Consider the following 19,492-nt stretch of genomic DNA (forward strand, 5'->3'; position numbering starts at 1 on the left):
AAACTGCTTTGTTAGGTTGATATAGTTAGCACTAGTGCCATTTGGAGAGCTGACACCAATTTATTATTCTGCAACAATGGGCAGCAATCATAATTTTAAACAAGGGCAAACGGTAGTCATCTTGATTCACTGGATGGTTAATTTTGTAGCAAGAATTTTGTAGCAAGAATAAAACACATATTGATTGCCAACGCTACATCTGTTCGCAGTTGTCATCTGGACTACTGCAACATTCAAACAGTGTGCAGCAAGGAAATGTCAAATTATTAACAAATGTTCTCAACTCGGTGATGAAAAGCAGTTCTGATACTGATGGGCTAAGCGGCAGTGACAGAACTAGAGCAATTCTGACAAATATTACATTTCCTCTTCTTCATTATCGCTTAGTGAGGAGGCTAGAGCAGCATATTTCCTGATATGTTTAGAATCCAGAAAATAAATATAGCCTAAAAATTGACTTCAGTCTGAATGACACTACATATCCTTAACTCAGCTCCACTTTCTGGTACCAACACGCTGAGGTACAGCCCTCTGTTACAGATAGTGACTGTTAGACATCCATATTACTCACAGGCCAGGAGCATTTGTCACATCCAGAGCTGAAATGTACGCTTCTATGAAGAGTAATGTCTAAATAAAAGGAGCTTAGCTGCCAGTCTGTGCCAGCCCTGGCTATTATGAAAACCTAATGGTGTAAAGAAGTGAGGGAATATCTTCTGCCTGTTCTCTAATATTGGCATATTTACCAAAGCAACTTTTAGGTGAATGTGCCTTTATTAACATAATAAGTGCTGGTGTTAAAACGTCTATGTTAATTATTGACAATGGATCAAATGACATGATACGGACGATGTCCAAATAGATAATACGGTCCATAGCTCCTCACACTGTGTTTACCAAATTGTTCTGCTCTTAGCATCGTTTTCCGCATTACTTAATTTTTTTGACTTTCTGCTTGAGTCCCACAGCTCTCATAGAAAAAAACTCAGCACCAAACAGCATGCAGACAAAGTTAGCAACTAGCAGGTGAACAAACAGACTATTTAGGAATTATATGAGACCAAAACAAAACTGGAAGGAGGGTTAATATTGGACATCCAGAGGCCAAAAACGCAACTACATATACATGTTAGTGTGGCTTTATGTCTGCGGGATGTGTAAATAGGCAATTGCTTCCTCCTATGTTTACCATATATACTGTAAAAGGTCATAATATGTTAATGTATAACATATTTTTTCACTGCTCCCAAGCGGCCAGCAAAATGAATTATGATGCATGTACAGTATGCAAACATGATTGATGTATTACTTATGATTCCAATGTTATATTAATCATACTTTAGAACAAGAGGACTTGCTATGTCATTAATGTAAACCTCATGAGAAAACATTCAATTAAGAGTTTGACAACACCAGTTGGGTGATCCAATAGAAGAATGATTAGGGTTCATGCAACATAAGCATCAAGTGTCTGTGGCCAAACGGTTTGCAGCATGTCAATTCCTTGTTCTTTTCTCTGCATTTCCTATCCATCTCCACTTTCACACTTCAAAAATATACATCAAAAGTGCCCAAACAGTGATATAAAGGAACAGTTGCCTTCCAGGGAAAGACTGCAGTCTCATTCACTACATTTCTGGATAGTCATTTACTGATAAAATACATAATCTAATGTGTGCCCGCAACGGCTGGCACAAACCATAACTAAACCCTAAGCACCCTTTAAATCAAAGGATAGCTTTATCATTTTTTTAAGTCATTAACTTTTTGTATTTCCCCATTGAGCTACTTTGAATATTTTAACAAAGAGAGGGAATGTAAAAAGAAGCATTATATTATCCTCAGAGGAACTTTGGAATAGATCTTTGAACAAAACAAGGACTGTGGATTTTGTCCCCCATCATTTACAATGTAAATGCATTTGTATCTGTGATGATTTTATTGTCAGTATGAACAAAAGGAATGCCTACAGCAAAACTGTTAAAATGTTAAGCTTCACCTGACTATTGTTTTTGAAAGGGACCTATGAAATGTATCCTCCAACCATAAATAATCAATATTTCTAGTCTGTTACCTTAATTTCAAACACAGATATCCCACCTCAATAAGGTCAGTAGTGTTTGAGAGGTAATTTTTTCAAACACTGCCCTCATTATTTATTACAGTCTTTGTTTCATCTTTTACAGACAGTCCTATAATTAGTCCAATAGAAATCAACAGGGTAGATGATGCAACGTAAAGAAATCAATGTCTACCTGTTGCTCTCGTCCCAGGCTGGCCCCTCCCCCTACGGCTACCACAGGAACCCCCGTCTGGGCGGAGACAAACTCCAGCATAGGGGCCAGAGGGGCCTGGTTCGGCGGCGGCGGTCTCTCCTCCTCAAACACCAAACCCTGGAAGTCAAGCAAAGGTTGCACAGTGAGACAAAGCACATCACACAAAAGGTATTACATCAGCCTCATTGAGAGGGAATTTCATAAGCTTCTCATCACACTTCATTAAGCTGTCGCTTCTTTTATTTGTATGCACCAAGCTTGGAGAATGAATTAAAGGGTGAACAAGAGAGCTAAATATACGTTTAAGAAGTAATCCACATTTTAACTTAAAGGGGACCTATCATGCAAAATGCACTTTTGTACGTCTTTTATACATGAATATGAGTCCCCGGTGTTCCAGGGAACTCAACAAGTGTCAGAAAACACAACCCTCTCTATTTTCCTCCATACCCAAATCTCTAAAAAAAGGGGCTGCAACGGATCTGATAAAAACTGATCCAGATTTGAACACTGTCCTGACGTCAGGACGGTGGCGCTACGGCTATTGGGCCAACTCTCCACCTATCAGGGGAATGTGGGGTTGGGCCACAGCCGGCCATTGCCGCTCGAAAGTGCTGGAGACGCTGTAGTACATATGCCAGGCCTGTAAGTGGCGCTGTAGTCTGCCACAAAAGCAGCAAAGAAGACTTGGTTACCATGGTTACCCTTCTGTTTATTCTCCGCTGTGGCTTTTTTTCTCCCTCCCCAAGGCAAGCGTTTGCTCCTTCTGCTGCTTTAATTCAATGCAATCCCTCCTCGTCGAGGCAAGCACTGTAATTCTCTCCGGTTAGTCCACCAGCAGATGACAAACACCCACCTCTCCGCCTCTTCCAAGGAACGAGGGGACCGTGCGGCAGAGTTTCAGTTTCAGTTTCTTTCGCCGGTCAAGATGTCCGTTAAAGTTTAAATCGTCCGGACAAAATTAGAAAAGTGCCGGTCAAAGGTCTTCTTTGTTATTTATTGAGCTTTAAAACAAATGAATAACGACTCTATATAGGCTATAATAAAACACGGAGGACGGAGATCTCTTTTCCTCCCCCTCTTCTGACAGCCCAGCAGCTGATCAGAGCGGCTCCCCTCTCCTGCAGGGGGGCGTGGTCAGCTGCAGCTCACAAAATCAGACCCGTAGACAGCAAACAAATACATAGAGCGAAATGAGGCATGGCTAAAATGCATGATCTGTTTGGTATTTCGAAAACAGAAACGTATAAATATACCTTATATAGGTATGGCCCTACAATATATCATTTAAATATAGCATGATAGGTTTCCTTTAAGTAAAAGTTGTAATACTACAGTGTAGAGATACTACAGTATGTTACATGTATCAGCCTGACATATACAATTGTACTTAAAAAGTAAAAGATGATGGTGAGAGAAACTCCCTCTGGTGTGGATTTGGGGATTTTAGCCATTGCAGTCCATTATCATGTACAACAACCTATATAACACACTATAGGAAAGGGAAAACCCCATAAAAGCATAATAGGGCCCCTTTAATGTGAACATCATTTTAATTTTGCAGATTGTAAAGGTGGAGCCAACTTCACTGACTTTTTCTGCAGCCATATATATTAGTAAAATCTTAATCCATTAGTCAATTTAGTTTTATTCATAATATTATGAACCTGAAAAATAAGTATTAATAAATATTGGAAAATAAAAGTAGTGAATAAAAAGTGCAAATTGTAGTTGAGTAGTAGTGTGAAGTAGCATAGAATAGAAGAAAGTAGAAGTACCTCAAAAATGTACTTAAGTAGAGTACTTGAGTAAAGGTACTTTACACTACTGAAATATGAGTATGGTCCTAAACCTTCAACAGAATGAAGTATATCTTCTAATACAGATTTAAAGAGGGTCTATTATGCTTCTTGCAGTTTTCCCTTTCCTGCACTGAGTTGTATAGGTTTGTGTGCATATAAATGGTCTGAAATGGCAAGAGATTTGCAGAGACAAATCTCTAGGCAGTTGACCAATCACAACAGAGACGGCCAGCTAACCAATCAGAGCAGACTGGCCTCTGGTTTCAGACAGAGGGTGAAAAGAGGTGCTGCAGCACAGGCAGTATGATAAAAATAAGCAATGTTTGAACATTAAAGTATGTAAACATGTCACAGTAGAGGCACGAAATAGAAATATGAACCTGAAATGAGCATAATATCTCGTATTTATAGTTCTTACAAGGCTAGCACATGTGTACTGCTGAAAAAACATGTTCTGGTTTAATTAAGTATTGGAACAGCTGTTGGAGACCTTTCAAAAATGGGACTTCTGTGCTTCTCTGATTGGCAATCAATGTTCACAGAGATAAAATCGGAGAAAAGTCTCTGCAGTGGACTGGCATCCTGTCAGGAGAAGAGTGTGTGTTGTACCTGCACAATTTAAGATGCTTCACAACACAAACACAACAGATAAGCTCCTGGATTATAGGCCGACTCGCCTCCTACAGGGCTTACTAACAGACGTGGCTGTTGCATACATACGTCTGCAAACATACTGCTGCTTTTATAAGAAGGCTCTGGTAGCTGTGGTTTTGCTTTGATTACCTCTCATGAAAGAACTGTCAGCAGCGGTAATTAATTGAGGATAAATGCATCAAGTTGTGGAAATTGCCAACACTTTCCCTAATGTTATGAGGAGGAGCAATAGTGATTTTGTGTCTGGCTTGATGACTTTACTCTTGTTTTTATGTAGCGATTCAGGGGAGCAAATGAAAGCTAATAGAAGCTGACAGCTCAATTCTCAAAGGGAAGCATTTGATAAGCAAATAGGCTACGGACAAGACCTGGAAAATACGACTACCAATGTTATTTAAAAGAGTTAATATAGTACTTGATCTAGGATGTTTATGACATGAAGACACATATACAAATGAATGAATGAATACAATGATTACATGAATCATGAAGCATGGCATCATTATTCGTTACCTTCGCCAGTTTGATCTCAAGGAGCTCAGAGTCGAGGTGCGGACTTCCATCCACTGTTGTGATACTATGAATGAATGAATGAAGAGATAAACAAACTGTACAATGAAAATGAACATGACTGAATAGGGGTGTAACGGTTCACCAACATTTCGGTTCGGTACGTACCTCGGTTTTTAGGTCACGGTTCGGTACGTTTTCGGTACAGCAGAAAGAATGATCACAAAACATAAAATATTTTGTGGGGGTTTTTAATTATTATTAAACTGTGAATAATGTATTCACTCAAATAAATACAAAATAAACATTAAGGTGCAGCATTTCGATGAACTGAAATAATCTGTATTTGAACTTTACTGTATATTACTCACAAAACATAACATATTTGTTTGGGTTTTTTAATTATTATTAAACTGTGAATATTCACTCTGCTGGCACTAACAATGTCTCCTGCTGTGGAGAACACCCTCTCACTAGGGACAGAGGTAGCAGATACAGCCAGGTAGCGCTTTGCTAACATGGCAACATAAGGATATTTGGCATTTGTAATAGCTTTGGCTCAGTCTGAACTTTTTGCGAGTGGTGGAGGCTTAAATGCTAGTGGGAGTTGGGTTTGCACTTCAGTAATTTTTTCTTTTGGTACCGGTGATATTCACGTTCGGGTGATGCCTTTTCAAATGAGTGTGCAAGTTTGATGTATTGCTAGCCGCGTAACCAATTTTAGTTGAACAATGCCGACAAACAGCTTTGGTTCGGTCCACCTGTCTTTGTCCGTCATCCTTGTACGTAACTGCGAAACCAACATTTTCAGCTTTCAGCTTTTGCGGGCTTCACGTCATATTTGCCTATAAAGATTGCCCCGTATTAATATTCATTTTGACTGACTGCATGAAGAAGATCGCAGGAAATGACGACAGAACAGCTAAAAAATACATTCCACACTGTGTCAGATTTTGGTTCTTTTGGGAAGGTGGAGACAAATCACATTGTTTTGGTGGATGCAGTTTGAACCAGAGTAGCAGCATGAAGGTCGGATCGTCACCAAAATAAATAAATAAGTGGTCCGAAAAAGTTAATGACAAAATACACATAACCTTCCTCAGGCAGTGTGTCAGTGTGTGTTGTGCCGGGGACAGGAGACCCCCCCATGATGAGAAACTTTAAGAAAGTATCGGGGGATCCCTGCGGAGTGGAGTCAATTAATGTTTATTTTTTTATTTGGTGATTTGTGTTCCAGCTGTCAATCAGCTGTGCGCAACATCTTCACTGCAGCCTCCCCGTAGCAACTCTATATCCACCACTTAAATGAAATAAGACAAATGTGTTGTGTAATATCAGCTGCCAAATCTACCAAATATATGGTGTTCTTAGTTTCCATACCTCCTGTGTTTTATGAGCGACTTATCAAGTCTTAGTAAACGGCATAAAACATGATTAAACATGATAGTATAAAACCATGCTTGTATCTATACAACCTATAGAAAAGCAAAACGGCCTCAGTTTAGACCATAGACCAGGGGTCGGCAACAGGCAGACCGCGGTCCGGATCCGGATCCGGACTCAGACGCCGACCTATACGGACCCGGACCTATAATCAATACATTAATAGGGGATTTCAATTTTGACGGGGCGATTCTATTTTAACCGCCGCCGACAGGGGGGCGAAAGAGACGAGTGAGCGATACAGGGAGAGAAACACAGAAGAAGAGATGAGAGAGTGGCAGAGAGAAGAGGAGAGGAAAGTGAGTGAAGAGAATAATTAGCGATACAGGGAGAGAAGCGGAGAGGAGAATGAACAGGCGTGTTAGCGACAGACAGGGAGAGACAAATAATGACACATGGCGCTCCCCAAGAAGAGGAAAGTGGACAGTGAGAACAGAGCTTTTAACCCTGAGTGGACGGACTCATTCATGTTCATCCTGCCCACTGGGAGCACAGAACCAGTGTGTCTCATTTGTTCAGAGACCGTGGCGCTCATTAAAAGTGCCAAAACGCCACTATGAGACTAAACACAAAGTGTTTGACCAAACATTCCCTCTCAAGTCAGAACTGAGGTCACAAAAAATAAATATCGTTCCAGGGCAGGCTAACCGAGGCTAACCAATGAGCACCTGCATGTGTGTATGAGAAAGGACCTGACACCATTTCACCCCAGATTTAAACTCCTGGCAGGACAAGCTCCAGCTCAATTCTCTCAATAAAAAAAAGCGAGTGAGTGACTGCAATATAAGAGGGAAAGAAAGATAAACTGTTCAATTATTATGATGTGTAAAGACTGATATTGTTCTATAATCGTCTGAAACTGTTAAGTCATGATGAGAAACGGTTAACAAAGAAAAAGGGAAACTCAAGCTGCTGCTACACTTTATTTTATTTATCTAAAATTAAGCACTTTTAAGATGCACACATTTTCAAAAGCTATTTTATTTATTTTCTCTATTTTATTTTTAAATGCAGCCCGAGAGGAACATTACACATATCCACAGTATTTGACTGTATATCTGTATAGTTCAATGTTAATTGACAATAAATATTGTTGTTTATGAATTGTACTTTCTTTATTTGATTGACAGTCAGTTGTTGATAACATGCAGACGTTGATAAAGCTACAGGTTACTTCAATATATATCACACTAATTCATAAAGCAACTTAGACATTTTGAAGTTCCGGACCTTTGCATGGGGAGATTTTCTCTAACTGGACCTCGTTGAATTTGAGTTGAATACCCCTGCCATAGACTGTATATATAAATGGACGTAGTGTCCGTGACGTCACCCATAGGATTCTGCAGAGTGTCGTAGTACCCCTCAATGCAGTGCGCAATGCCTCAACGTCTCAACGTGGGCGGGAGCTCAACGTGGGCGGAGCTCAACCTTTCTCAACCTTTGAGGCACGTGACGTCCCGACTCCCGTGTTGTGTACTTACCCAGTCACAAAAGTAACATATTATATCTTATATTATTAATATATATATAATTCTGATGTCTGTGGTTATTTAAACATTCCCTGATAAACGTTATTTCAGCGTCAATAAATGAGTGTTAATCCCAGTGTGTTTAGTGTACAACATCACATGTCATTTCACCTTCAATTCACGGTTTTCAAAACGTTAGCCACATGCTAATGCTAACCGGAAATGAAGAATTTTCAGAATAGAAGTGTTAAGTTAATAGTTAGTGTGAACTTCCGTTTTTTTCAGAATAAAACTGCTTTAAATTAAAACCCTGTATTTAATTTAAATTACGTCATATCAACATTGATTTTAATTTCTTACAGTAGGAGAGGTTTTGGGGTTTAGGTTTGGGAGGGAGGAAGAAGATTAGGATTAGGTAAAAAGGTAGGGAGTGGTTAGGGTTAGGATGGGGGGAAGGGAAGGGTTAGATTGAAGGGAGGGAAGAGAACTGCTACCCGGGAAACAAAATGCAATGCGTCATCTGTGAAGCTCACGTTGAGCTCCCGCCCACATTGAGCTCATTGAGGCATTGCGCACTGCGTTGAGGGGCTTCTCGCCACTAACGGCTCGACGTTGACGTCAGAGTCTAACTCCCGCCTACTCCAAATAAGGGCAAAGAGGCGGGACCTCCTGCCACCGAGCTGGAAGTTCCAGAGCTAGCTGAGGCTACGAAGCTAAGCTAACATGCCCAGCAGTGCTGCTCTGTGATGCTAGCCGGCTAACCTACGTCTGTTGCTCCCGGTCTCCACATTTCACGTTGCTTAAAGGGGACCTATCATGCAAAATGCACTTTTGTACGTCTTTTATACATGAATATGTGTCCCCGGTGTTCCAGGGAACTCACCAAGTGTCAGAAAACACAACCCTCTCTATTTTCCTCCATACCCAAATCTCTAAAAAAGGGGCTGCAACGGATCTGATAAAAACTGATCCAGATTTGAACACTGTCCTGACGTCAGGACAGTGGCGCTACGGCTATTGGGCCAACTCCACCAATCAGGAGGAGACAGCCACGGCCATTGCCGTTCGAAAGCGCTGGAGACGCTGTAGTACATATGCCAGGCCTGTAGGTGGTACTGTTCTCACAGAATCAGCCCTTGCAAAAACAGAGCTAAACATTTTCAAATTGAGCGAAATGAGGCATGGCTAAAATGCATGATCTGTTTGGTATTTAAAAAAAAAAATAAGTATAAATATGCCTTATGGTCCTACACTATATTATTCAAATATAGCATGTTAAGGTAAGTGAACATGAAACTATTCAGCAAAACTTTCAATAATAATCTAAGGTATTGAGTTTTGGGATAATACTTGCATAAAAATCTTAAAATGCCTTCAGGTTTCTAAAATATATATCTTGTGGTAAATTCAACAGTGGATCCAGCAAAGATTCAAATATGTGCATGATTTTAGTTATTGATTTTTTGCTGTTACTTAATTATACTTTTGATAAATACAAGTCAAGCTTAGTTACATGTGATGGTAGCTAGTGAGTGCTCTTACCTGTGTGCCTCCTCCACAACCAGACTGTATTAAAACTCTTACTGTAAGTACCTGTTCTATCTACTTTACTTTAAACAGTTAAAAAGACAAAATCAACTAAATGTATTGAAATAACAATCTTCATTTTAGGTGCCTCTTCTTCTTTTAAATTAAACTTTCAGACGTGGGATATTGAAATACAGTAATAGTATTGTTTATTTAAAAAATCTGAGCCACTCCTTACACTTACAGTAACTTCATATTTCTTATTGTCTAAAGCATTTATTACACACATGTTCCCCTCTCATATTCACAGTGTGGATCAATTGAGACAGCGTGGAGTCCAGAGAGCTGCAGAGACTTTGGGATAAACCTCAGCGTGACAGATGTCCTGTCTGTGGGTTTGGCTGGAAAGGACTGAGGTAGAGAGGTCTTTCTCTGGGAGGGAGGACCAGGCCTGATGGAGGAGGACGTGACCTGATGGAGGAGGACCAGGCCTGATGAAGAAACCACCAAACTACATCTGTGAGCCCATACTGGGCACAGCTGTCACAAACAAATGATGGTCCTGTTTGACTACACACTATTCAGTGTGCAGATCTTTGTGTTCACAATAAAAGAGTAGTTTCTTAGTGAATGTCTTGTATTGGTCTTTAATCTCATATCAGCTTTTCATTTTCTTCTTGCCCCTCGGAGAAAACGGTGAGGCAGTTGTGTCCTTCAGGTATGTCCTTTCCTGACAGAAATGACAAGAAACATAAAACATATGACATTATTGCAGAGTAAGCGTGTTATTTATGAAAGAGGTGCGTTAGAGGGCTGTAGAAATAAATACAACATTATTTGAATGTGTTTTTTAAATTCATCACTTTGTACTACAAAGATAATCAGATTATGAATGAACAGTCTGCAGTTAATCAACATTAAAGGGCCCATGTCATGGCCATTTCCACTGATCATAATTCCATTGTTGAGGTCTACTAGAATAGATTTATATTGTGCAATTTTCCAAACTCACATTGGTTTCTCATACAGCATCTCTGTAAACTACGTGTATTCACTGAATTTCACTCTCTGCCTTTAACGGCTCGTTGTAGCTCCAATAGCTCCAGCCCCCACCCTCCCTGTGAGCACAATGTGCTCTGATTGGTCGGGACGTTGTGAATCGCGCTGAGCTCCGTGGAGGTGTTGTTTCCTTGTTAGCGATACACAGCCAAACACAGCCAAACTCATTCTGACATCATGCCGTACCCGGAACAAAATGGAAGAATCAAATGGACAATGACGTATATCCAACGAGGCGTTTTGGGGAGGTATTTTCTGTGTTAGAGTTTTACTCGCTACAGGGTGTACTTTGAGGGTTTGTGACTCTGCACACCGTTTACATGCATAAAAACCTTCATAACACACAAGGGGACGGGTAATAACCGGAAAAGCATGACATGGGCCCTTTAAAATATATGTTATTATTAAAATAATATTCAACTGTTATCAGAACTTAGTGCAACTGTAGTGTCATACTGTTCGGTTGTCTCACTGCAAGAACCACTTTTACAGACAATATGTAGAGACAAATGGTAGTAATTTTCAAAAAGTAAAATAATAATTGCCTTAAATACATTGACATGTGAAAGCTGACAACAAAATCATGTTGCTTGGTCAAATCTAAATGTAACCTTTTGCAAGGAAGGAACACTCAACTTCCCTGATGTGTCAGTATTTAGTCATGTTTAATGGAATGTATATCAGTGTATTATAGTTGTTACTTTATCTATTTAAACCAGAACGTTTCTCGATTCTTTGTACAGTATGAAAGGGGTCTTTGTACCTTTGAGTCCATGCTGAAGTTCACTGATGTTAGGAATAGGTCTGTCTCTCGTGGTCAACATCCTCTGATCTGTCTGCATCACCTGGAAACTTTAAACAAACAGATAGTAAAGTAACAATGTGTTGGTCACAGACTTTTTTACATGCAAACGTCATGTCATAATCTTTTTGATTATCCTTAAAAAAAAGTGCTGGATATCACAGCCCTTGCTGTATCTTATCAGTTGGATTGTGTATTATTGTATAGTTGGGGTCCTTTTTATTTTACTGTTACTTTGGAATAGTTGTTCATGAGACAGTCAAATTAAATATTCATATTCACATTCATTTGTAACACACACGTAAGGGTAAAAGACAAACATCTTTAACAAATGTAATGCAATGAATAAGCTTAATTGTCACAGAAGCACACATAACGTCATATCTAATATTTAAACAAATAATTTCCTTGTCCCTAAAGCATTGACTACGCTATTTTTCGTCATTAAATGCAGGCATTAAGTTACATGTTCACGTTCTGCTGCCACAATCAGTCGGTTTCTCCGGTGTAATGATAATAAAATGCTTAGTAAGTATTGGTAATAATATTAATAAAAACAACAAGGTTTGGGTTTGTTCGTTTATTATGATGGTAACGTTAACCAGTAAGCTTCAATAATCAACTCCAGCTCAACAAACCATATTGCAATATCTACGTTAACGTTATTTCTGGAACCATCTGGAAATGTGAGATTCATATTTTTCAGATACACAGATCTTATAGTGAGGTTAATCTCATATACAGTACGCTGCTCTTCAACACTAATGTGACGTTAGCTGTCTTCATCGTCAAGCATAGTGAATTTAAATCAACAATATCAATGCATACAGTTACCTAACTAGCAAACTAACTAATGTACGAGGATGACCTTATTTTACCAACCTCACACAGAAGCCGTTTGTTTTACAGTATAATCCTTCTTAATGTTTTACACTTCTCTAATATGTTTTAACTTGTATGCTACGGATAGCATCATTAGCACAGATGTAGCTTAGCTGAATAAAAAGACCAGTAAGAAATAAAGTGCTTGAATTTCACTTACCGAAGAAACTGCATTCAGGGACGGTCTGTTTTAACCGCAGAGCAGTGACGTGCACAGGTACGGGCTATTGTTGCCCGGGCAACAGCCCGTTTGCGATTTTTGTCTGACCTGCCCCTCTGGAGAGAACGAGAGTTTTTTTTGTTTTCTATTGTGGCCGATTCAACATGATAAGCCCACAATTAGTATTGTAGCGTCTCACTGCGATAAAAACACAACTTGTCAGTGCTTTCATCTGCCCCTAGTCACGTGACTTTGTTTACAATCTGACAGCTGGAAGCAAAGGAAAGCCCTCCGAGGCTCCGAGTCCGGCCTCATATGGCTATGGTGATCACACCAAATGGCGTTAGAGTATAGGGGACAAACCAGGGGACTTTACTTCCTCTTGACACCGTCGGTTATTTACAAAAAAAACACCTAAATATACTTGTTATTGTGCTTTTGTCTTTCTGTGTCTTTTCATCTGCTCCGTGAACTCCCTCAACGGGGCCGCTCACTCTCTTTTCTTGATTGCCCTCTCACGGGAGAACACTTCACTGTCCCGCTTTATTGTAGGATTTCTGCCATGTCTCTACTTTAATTTGACCATCTCTGTTATTAAGTTATGGAATTCTAAATAAGTAATGAAATACCTTACCGTTACTGCGCTCATAAAGAATGATAAGAATAATGCGTATTGAACTGGTTTAATTAATTAGTGAGTTTATTTAAGGTAATTAGTTAGAAGCCCTATTTTATCAGTAGCCTATGTCTGCCTAGCAGTTACAATGGTCAAACTACATTAAAACAGAATTGTCCCCATTTTACTTTAATAGTTACTAACATTAGATATTTTAATGAGATATGGACCGCAAAAAATGTGCCTGAATAACGAATTCAGCAGTTGGACATGAAAGTCAACTGAGTGTCACTTGCAATGACAGTGTTGTGTTTTTATTACATTACATGTCATTTGTTAGACACTTTTATCCAAAGTGACTTATACATTCAGTACTGTGGACAATCCCCACAGGAGCAATTTTGTGACACAACGACATGCTGACTGCAGTGGGACTCGAACTTGCTATCCCCAGATTCGAAGTCCAGCACACTACCCACTGAGCCACAGCCACCCCATTTTATTTCATGAACCTTTTACATTAAAAACAAGGGGGGAGGCTCTTTTTCCAGTTTAGAGCAATAGCCCCTCCAAATGTCTGTGCACATCCCTGCCGCAGAGCCATAAGATAAGTCCGATATTTAACCTGTTAAGCCCTGAGCCTGTTTTTCAGGTCTCAGGCTCGAAAATGACATTCCCAGAAGAAATGACCATATCTTCCCTTCTAAAAAGGTTAAATTAATAATCTTTTTTCTCAAAGTAATGATAAACCTGTGAGTTGGATGTAGAAAAGTCAGAATCAATATAGATGTTTTTTATTTTAAAGAAAATTCAGATTTTACATAGTAAAAAACTGTAAATTATAGTGTCCGTCCAAACATTATTTTTTACTTATAGTGAAAACTACCCTTGGATGATGGTAAGGTAGACTAAAAGCTTTAGGAATCCAAAGTACAACATATAATAAGTACCCTGTATCAAGATTGATGTAAAACAAGTGACATTTGACCTTTTTAGAGAGATTTAGCAAAAATAAACCACTTCTGGGGTCATTTGGGTGGATTTTCCATATCTTTGGCCTCCCTTGCTCGATTTTGATGGTTGACACCTCTTTCTGACCGTTAGAGCCAATAGAATCGAAGGGGGAGTCCCCCACACACACGTTGTGAAGAGAAAAGGTGGGGGCTGCGCGCATGTAATTTTTCATCAGAGTGAACCTATCTCTAGCTTTGACATCTGGAAACGGAAAAGCAGTTTTAATGCTTATGGATTATCATAAATCATTTCAAAGGGACACAGACACATTAGATTAACCTATGGATTAACTTCAGCAGCGTTTTTATCGTTTTAATGCCATTGAAGACCACTTTGGAGAGACTACAGAGCCAAGGTAAAAATGTTAGCATTTTTAGCTACCTAGCGTCACCTGTTTTGATGTCCGTTTTTGCTTATAACGTCGCAAATTCGTATAATTCAGTGATAATGTGGGTACCCATCGATTCTGTGTCACCTCACGATGTGAAACATGTCATGGATGTAGAGAAGAGATAAATAATAAGGTTTTGTGAGTGATTTTCGGTGCAGTAAGGTGTTAGCATTTTTCGCTCGTTGCTAATTTAGAGGCTCAGTGTTAGCATTGTGGGTTTTCTTTTAATTTTTTTTTAAAAATTATCAGTTAGATGAGTTTCTTCCCGTTACATGGATATAAAACATTCATAGTTTATTAAATGAACATGCCCTCAGACACTGTTTCCTGCAAGATGTTGCGGCAGTGCCCCGGTACCGGGGTCTCTCGGGCTTAACAGGTTAAATGAAGAATAATCCACCAGGCACAGACACAACAAACACATCAACGAGTTCAAGTTGTGTTCCCCGCATCAGCCTCGCAGCCTCTCCCCTGTAGCATCCTGGAGCTTACTGAGCTAACGGAGCTAGCAGAGAGACAGAAAGCTAGAAGCAGCACTCACTGTAGAGACCTGTCACTCAAGGTGACCACGCCCTAATTTATGCAAAAACATTAAGACCTAATATAACTAAAAGGGTTGCGTTATAAAACAATTCACCCCCCACACAGTAGTCATGAATGGGGAATCTAACTATACAGAGAATATGGTTTTGTTAACCACGATGTAGACATATTTATTTCTGCTGTAAAGTTGGTAATTTTAACATGGGGGTCTATGGAAATTGCTCCCTTCTGCAGACTGCTCCTACTGGCCACTAGATGAACTGCAGTTTGAGGCACTTCCTTATTGGCCTCCCGGCTCTGCCCAAGAGTTTGCCGCTTGGTTTAGACGTAATTCTGTCCTTCTGCATATCGCATCATTTATGAGAATACATGTCATAACATCAAGACAACATATTCGAGGTGGTTTCCAATAACATATCCGTATATTTATTTCTCCAAGTTACGTTTTTGTGTGCACTGAGGAGTCTCAAACAGGCATTTGTTTAATCATTTTAAGATTGGCTTCAATACATTTTTGCGAATTAATTCTTCATATATGATACATGAGAGGTAACATTATATTTATGGTATTATTTTCACATATTTCTCTCCAGTCTTCCTTCTGCCGGTGTCGCAGTTTCTCGTCTCTCCCGTTTTTGTGCGTAGTGCGTACGCATGAGTCAGAGTTTGCGTGGAGGACCGCACATTTTCCCGTCAAGTTTGTTTTTTATAAATCGCAAACATTGCTTAGAAACGGGCGCACGCCATCTTTTGAGCGTGCGCACCGTTCATAAATGAGGCCCCAGCTCTCATAGTATGCCTCTCATCCAATGAAATGACTTGGTCGCTCTATGACGCGCTGAACCCAATGTGAGCAAATTACACTGAACGCTGCGACACAGCACCTGAGATTACTTCCAAAAAGTTGTTCGCGTTCTCAATTTTTTACGTTTAACGTTATATTCGTTCGGTACACTTCGGTACATACGTGTACCGACCCGAAGGGCCCATACCGAATATTTTCGGTACGAATAAGTATACCGTTACACCCCTATGACTGAATGAAGTGCAGTTGATAAAAAAAAAGTTGAATGAAAAAAACAAGCGACCCATGGCAACAACGTGTGAATGGTCTGACAGAGTAAAAGCTTTTTCCCTGCCAGGCTCTAATCTTTAGTCAGTGAAAGTGCTTTTCAGGTTTTTATAAAAGGTCTGAAACCCTGTCCACACACTTTTCAAACGTTAGTCTGGCAAGTTCTATGACTCAGTCAATTCGTCACTCACGCCAACTCGCTGCCGGACTGGCTTGCATGCAAAGGTAGCGTACATACCTTGGATTTAACAGCTTAATTTAGAATAACATTTAAATCATAGTTGGGTTTTGAGACACTTTTGCCATTCAGAATTGTATTATAGATAATGTTAAGGATCGCTTAACCAGAATGGTACGTTAAAGCAAGGATAAGTAATGTATTTTAGATTTTTTTTGGGGGGAATTCTTGTTGACATAAATCAATAAATAAATTACTCTGGTGAGAAATCAAGTTGTTATCTGTGGTCAAATAATTAATTTGGCTGGAACGTAGCTATTGTTCATTATTTATTATTCATTATCTTTTCTTATCATTCCACACATTTTGGGGGTGTTTTGTTGTAGCAGCAGTTTTGAGATGCTTTTGACAGATTGTTGCTCTATTAGAAACATCATAGATATGTACTTGTGAAGTCATGGGAGAGTTGAGTGCAAAGTGGATCTGATGTGTACCTGCAGTGGTGTGGTGGCCAGCAGCTCACACAGCTGCAGCAGCAGGCTGCCCGGGCTGCTCTCGTTCACAGCCAGGTAGATTACGTTGGCCTGACCCGAGGGCGTCATCACCGTCTCCCCCACGAGCGCCGCCAGCGACACGGATGATGAGAAGGAGGAGGAGAACGAGGCCATGGCAGCTGCTCCTTCCATCGTAGCTGTATCCGTAACTCCCCTTCCTCCTCCTCCTCCTCCTCCTCCACCTCCTCCTGGACCGTTTCCCAAACCGGGCCCCTGCCCCTGACCCTGCCCTTGCCCTTGGCCCTGCCCCTGCCCCGCCCCCGGCTCGCTGACCCCCGCGCCTCCCACCGCCGCCGTCTCCGGGAGCAGGGAGGAGCCCGAGTGGACCACAGCGATGTTGACCCCACCCGAGTCCCTCTCTCTCTCCCGGGGCCGCAGAAGTAGGGGGGGCGAGGGGCGCACAGGCCCCGTGCAGGCCAGGACAGCGAACAGCAGTGAGAGGGCGGGCCTTGGGGCCACCATGGGGTAAGGGGAGGGCCAGTGGCAGCTGTCGGATGGGATTTGGCAGGTGAGGCCAGGTGGGATCTGGGGATTTTGGGGTAGTGGGTGACGTCTTTGGGGGGAGAGGGAGGGAGGAGAGGAGGGGAGGTGGGGGGGGGGAGTGTCAGTGGCTCACAGTGCTTCACCTGATGAGGAGAGGAGACCCTGGAGAGGAGGGAGAGAGGAGAGGATGAATACAAAATACTGCTGTCACTGTTCTTCTACAAACACAACATGAGATTTAAGAGTCACAGCCTTGTCCCTGTAAAACATAATATTTAAAATGATGAAACCCTTTAGTATCTGATAAACAATTTAAAGACAAATTCCACACACCACACTTACTCATCTTTGTTGTTACTGCTTCTGACTCACACTTCCTGTTAGTCTATAAACTTGCTGTTTACATGCCTGATAATTGAATCCTGCTGACATTTTGGATTAAAAAGACAACAATAAAAGCTAACAGATAAGTGTAGTGCAAAAACTCCGGAGTAAATACTTATTATCAACCAAGATATTGTCTAAATCAAATGGAGGATCTGCGGATTAGTACTATAGGTATAGGTATAGTGCAACATAGGTTTGAAACCTAAAGTGGAGCAAAGAGGCTCTTATTTCTGCAATTTTACCTAGGCAACACAATTAGACTTCTTGAAAATCTATTAAATCTCTGGAAAAAACATCTCTTAGACTGAGGGTCAATAGAAACATGTTAGAAGTGAAGTGCTCCAGTTAATGGCCTCTTTCCTCTCAAGGACTCAACACATGATTGGAAAATGTTTGCTCTCAGGGCTTGATAACATACTCAGACACATACGTTTCTGGCAGAAAAAGTAGAGGGAAATAGCACAATAGGAAGGTCAGGTCTTATCCTTCAAGACAGGAAGTACTGAATGGTGGTTTACTTTTCTTACGCAATGAGTTTTTTACAACATGCTGCACAGACTAAGGTCTAAGCCGCAGCACGCCAGAAGCACAGACAAGAGCAGGACCGCAGTGAATAAATGGTGAGTCCAAGCTGAATAAAGAAGCAAAGAAAGACCCGCAGGTGACAAAACGGACAGGGGATAAAGCGAATGATCTATGGAGGGAGAGAGGATAACAAATAGTAGAGTCAGCTGAAGCGGGGGGTACAGATGCAGTGTGTGTTTGTAAGGGAGAACAAAAAGACTACACAATGATATCAGCATATGTATGAGAGTGAGAAGCTAAAAGTAGAGAGAGAGTGAAAAGGAGGAGTGTCATGGCGCATTTCCACTACAGGGCCTCGCTCGGCCTCGCTCGGTATGGCTAGGCCTCGTTAGGCCTTGTTAGGACTGGCTCACTTTATGCTGCGTTTCCATTACAGTTTAGTAGCTGGGGCAGTAACTATAGTAACACAGTGTAGGCGGAGCCGTGACGTCATCTTCAATGAGAACCACAGAAAAACAACATCAGCCGTTAGCTGTTAGCACTCAAGCTCACAGCTCCTCATATCTGTTCAGAAACTAGACAAAAGTTAAACAAGTACAAACCACAGACATGTCATGGCGAATATACTGCGAATATACTGCGTTAGCTTAGCCGATCTCCATTTAGAAAACACGCATTTTAAAAGGTTTTTCTCCTGCCGTCTGTCTGCAGACTTGTCAAAGCATTAATTCATGGTTTGTACTAACCGGTATCAGCATGTTGTTACTTCGGCATCATTTTGAAACGTGTATTACAATTAAATCACGGTCAAATATGTTCATTTTGTTGTAGTTGTAGCCCCCTTGCCAGCGATTCTCTCTCTAGTTTAGCATACTCAGCCCGACTCAGCCTCGTTGTTGGCCCGGAAAGAACCTCGATTTTATGGGGCCAGAAAAACTGTGAAATAGTATCCACTAGCCGGTACTACGCCAAGTGGAAACGCAACCAAACAGCTCCGCGCTTTAGTGGAAATGCGCCATAAGTGTGCAATAGAGAAAAAAAGGCCAAGCTGTGCATCTGATTGTCTGATACGACAATGACACTCTGCATGCTACGGTATATAATGAGTATTGGCAATAGAAAGTGATTTGTGCATATATGAC

General features: G+C 40.8%; 1 protein-coding gene across 1 annotated transcript in view; it reads right to left on the bottom strand.

The window, feature by feature from the left end:
- grin2da (glutamate receptor, ionotropic, N-methyl D-aspartate 2D, a) overlaps nt 1-17,107 on the bottom strand; it is a 227,131-nt gene extending 210,024 nt beyond the window's left edge. Inside the window, exons 1-2 of the mRNA XM_034124525.1 lie at nt 16,896-17,107; nt 2,256-2,393 (exon numbers count right to left, since the gene is read on the bottom strand). Of these exons, the coding sequence (XP_033980416.1) occupies nt 2,256-2,393; nt 16,896-17,087 (330 nt within the window). The 5' untranslated portion in view covers nt 17,088-17,107. The remainder of the gene's footprint in view (nt 1-2,255; nt 2,394-16,895) is intronic.
- Between the last annotated feature and the right edge of the window lie 2,385 nt (nt 17,108-19,492).

Source organism: Trematomus bernacchii, unplaced genomic scaffold, assembly GCF_902827165.1.
Source record: "Trematomus bernacchii unplaced genomic scaffold, fTreBer1.1, whole genome shotgun sequence".
In the NCBI taxonomy this organism is placed as follows: Eukaryota; Metazoa; Chordata; class Actinopteri; order Perciformes; family Nototheniidae; genus Trematomus; species Trematomus bernacchii.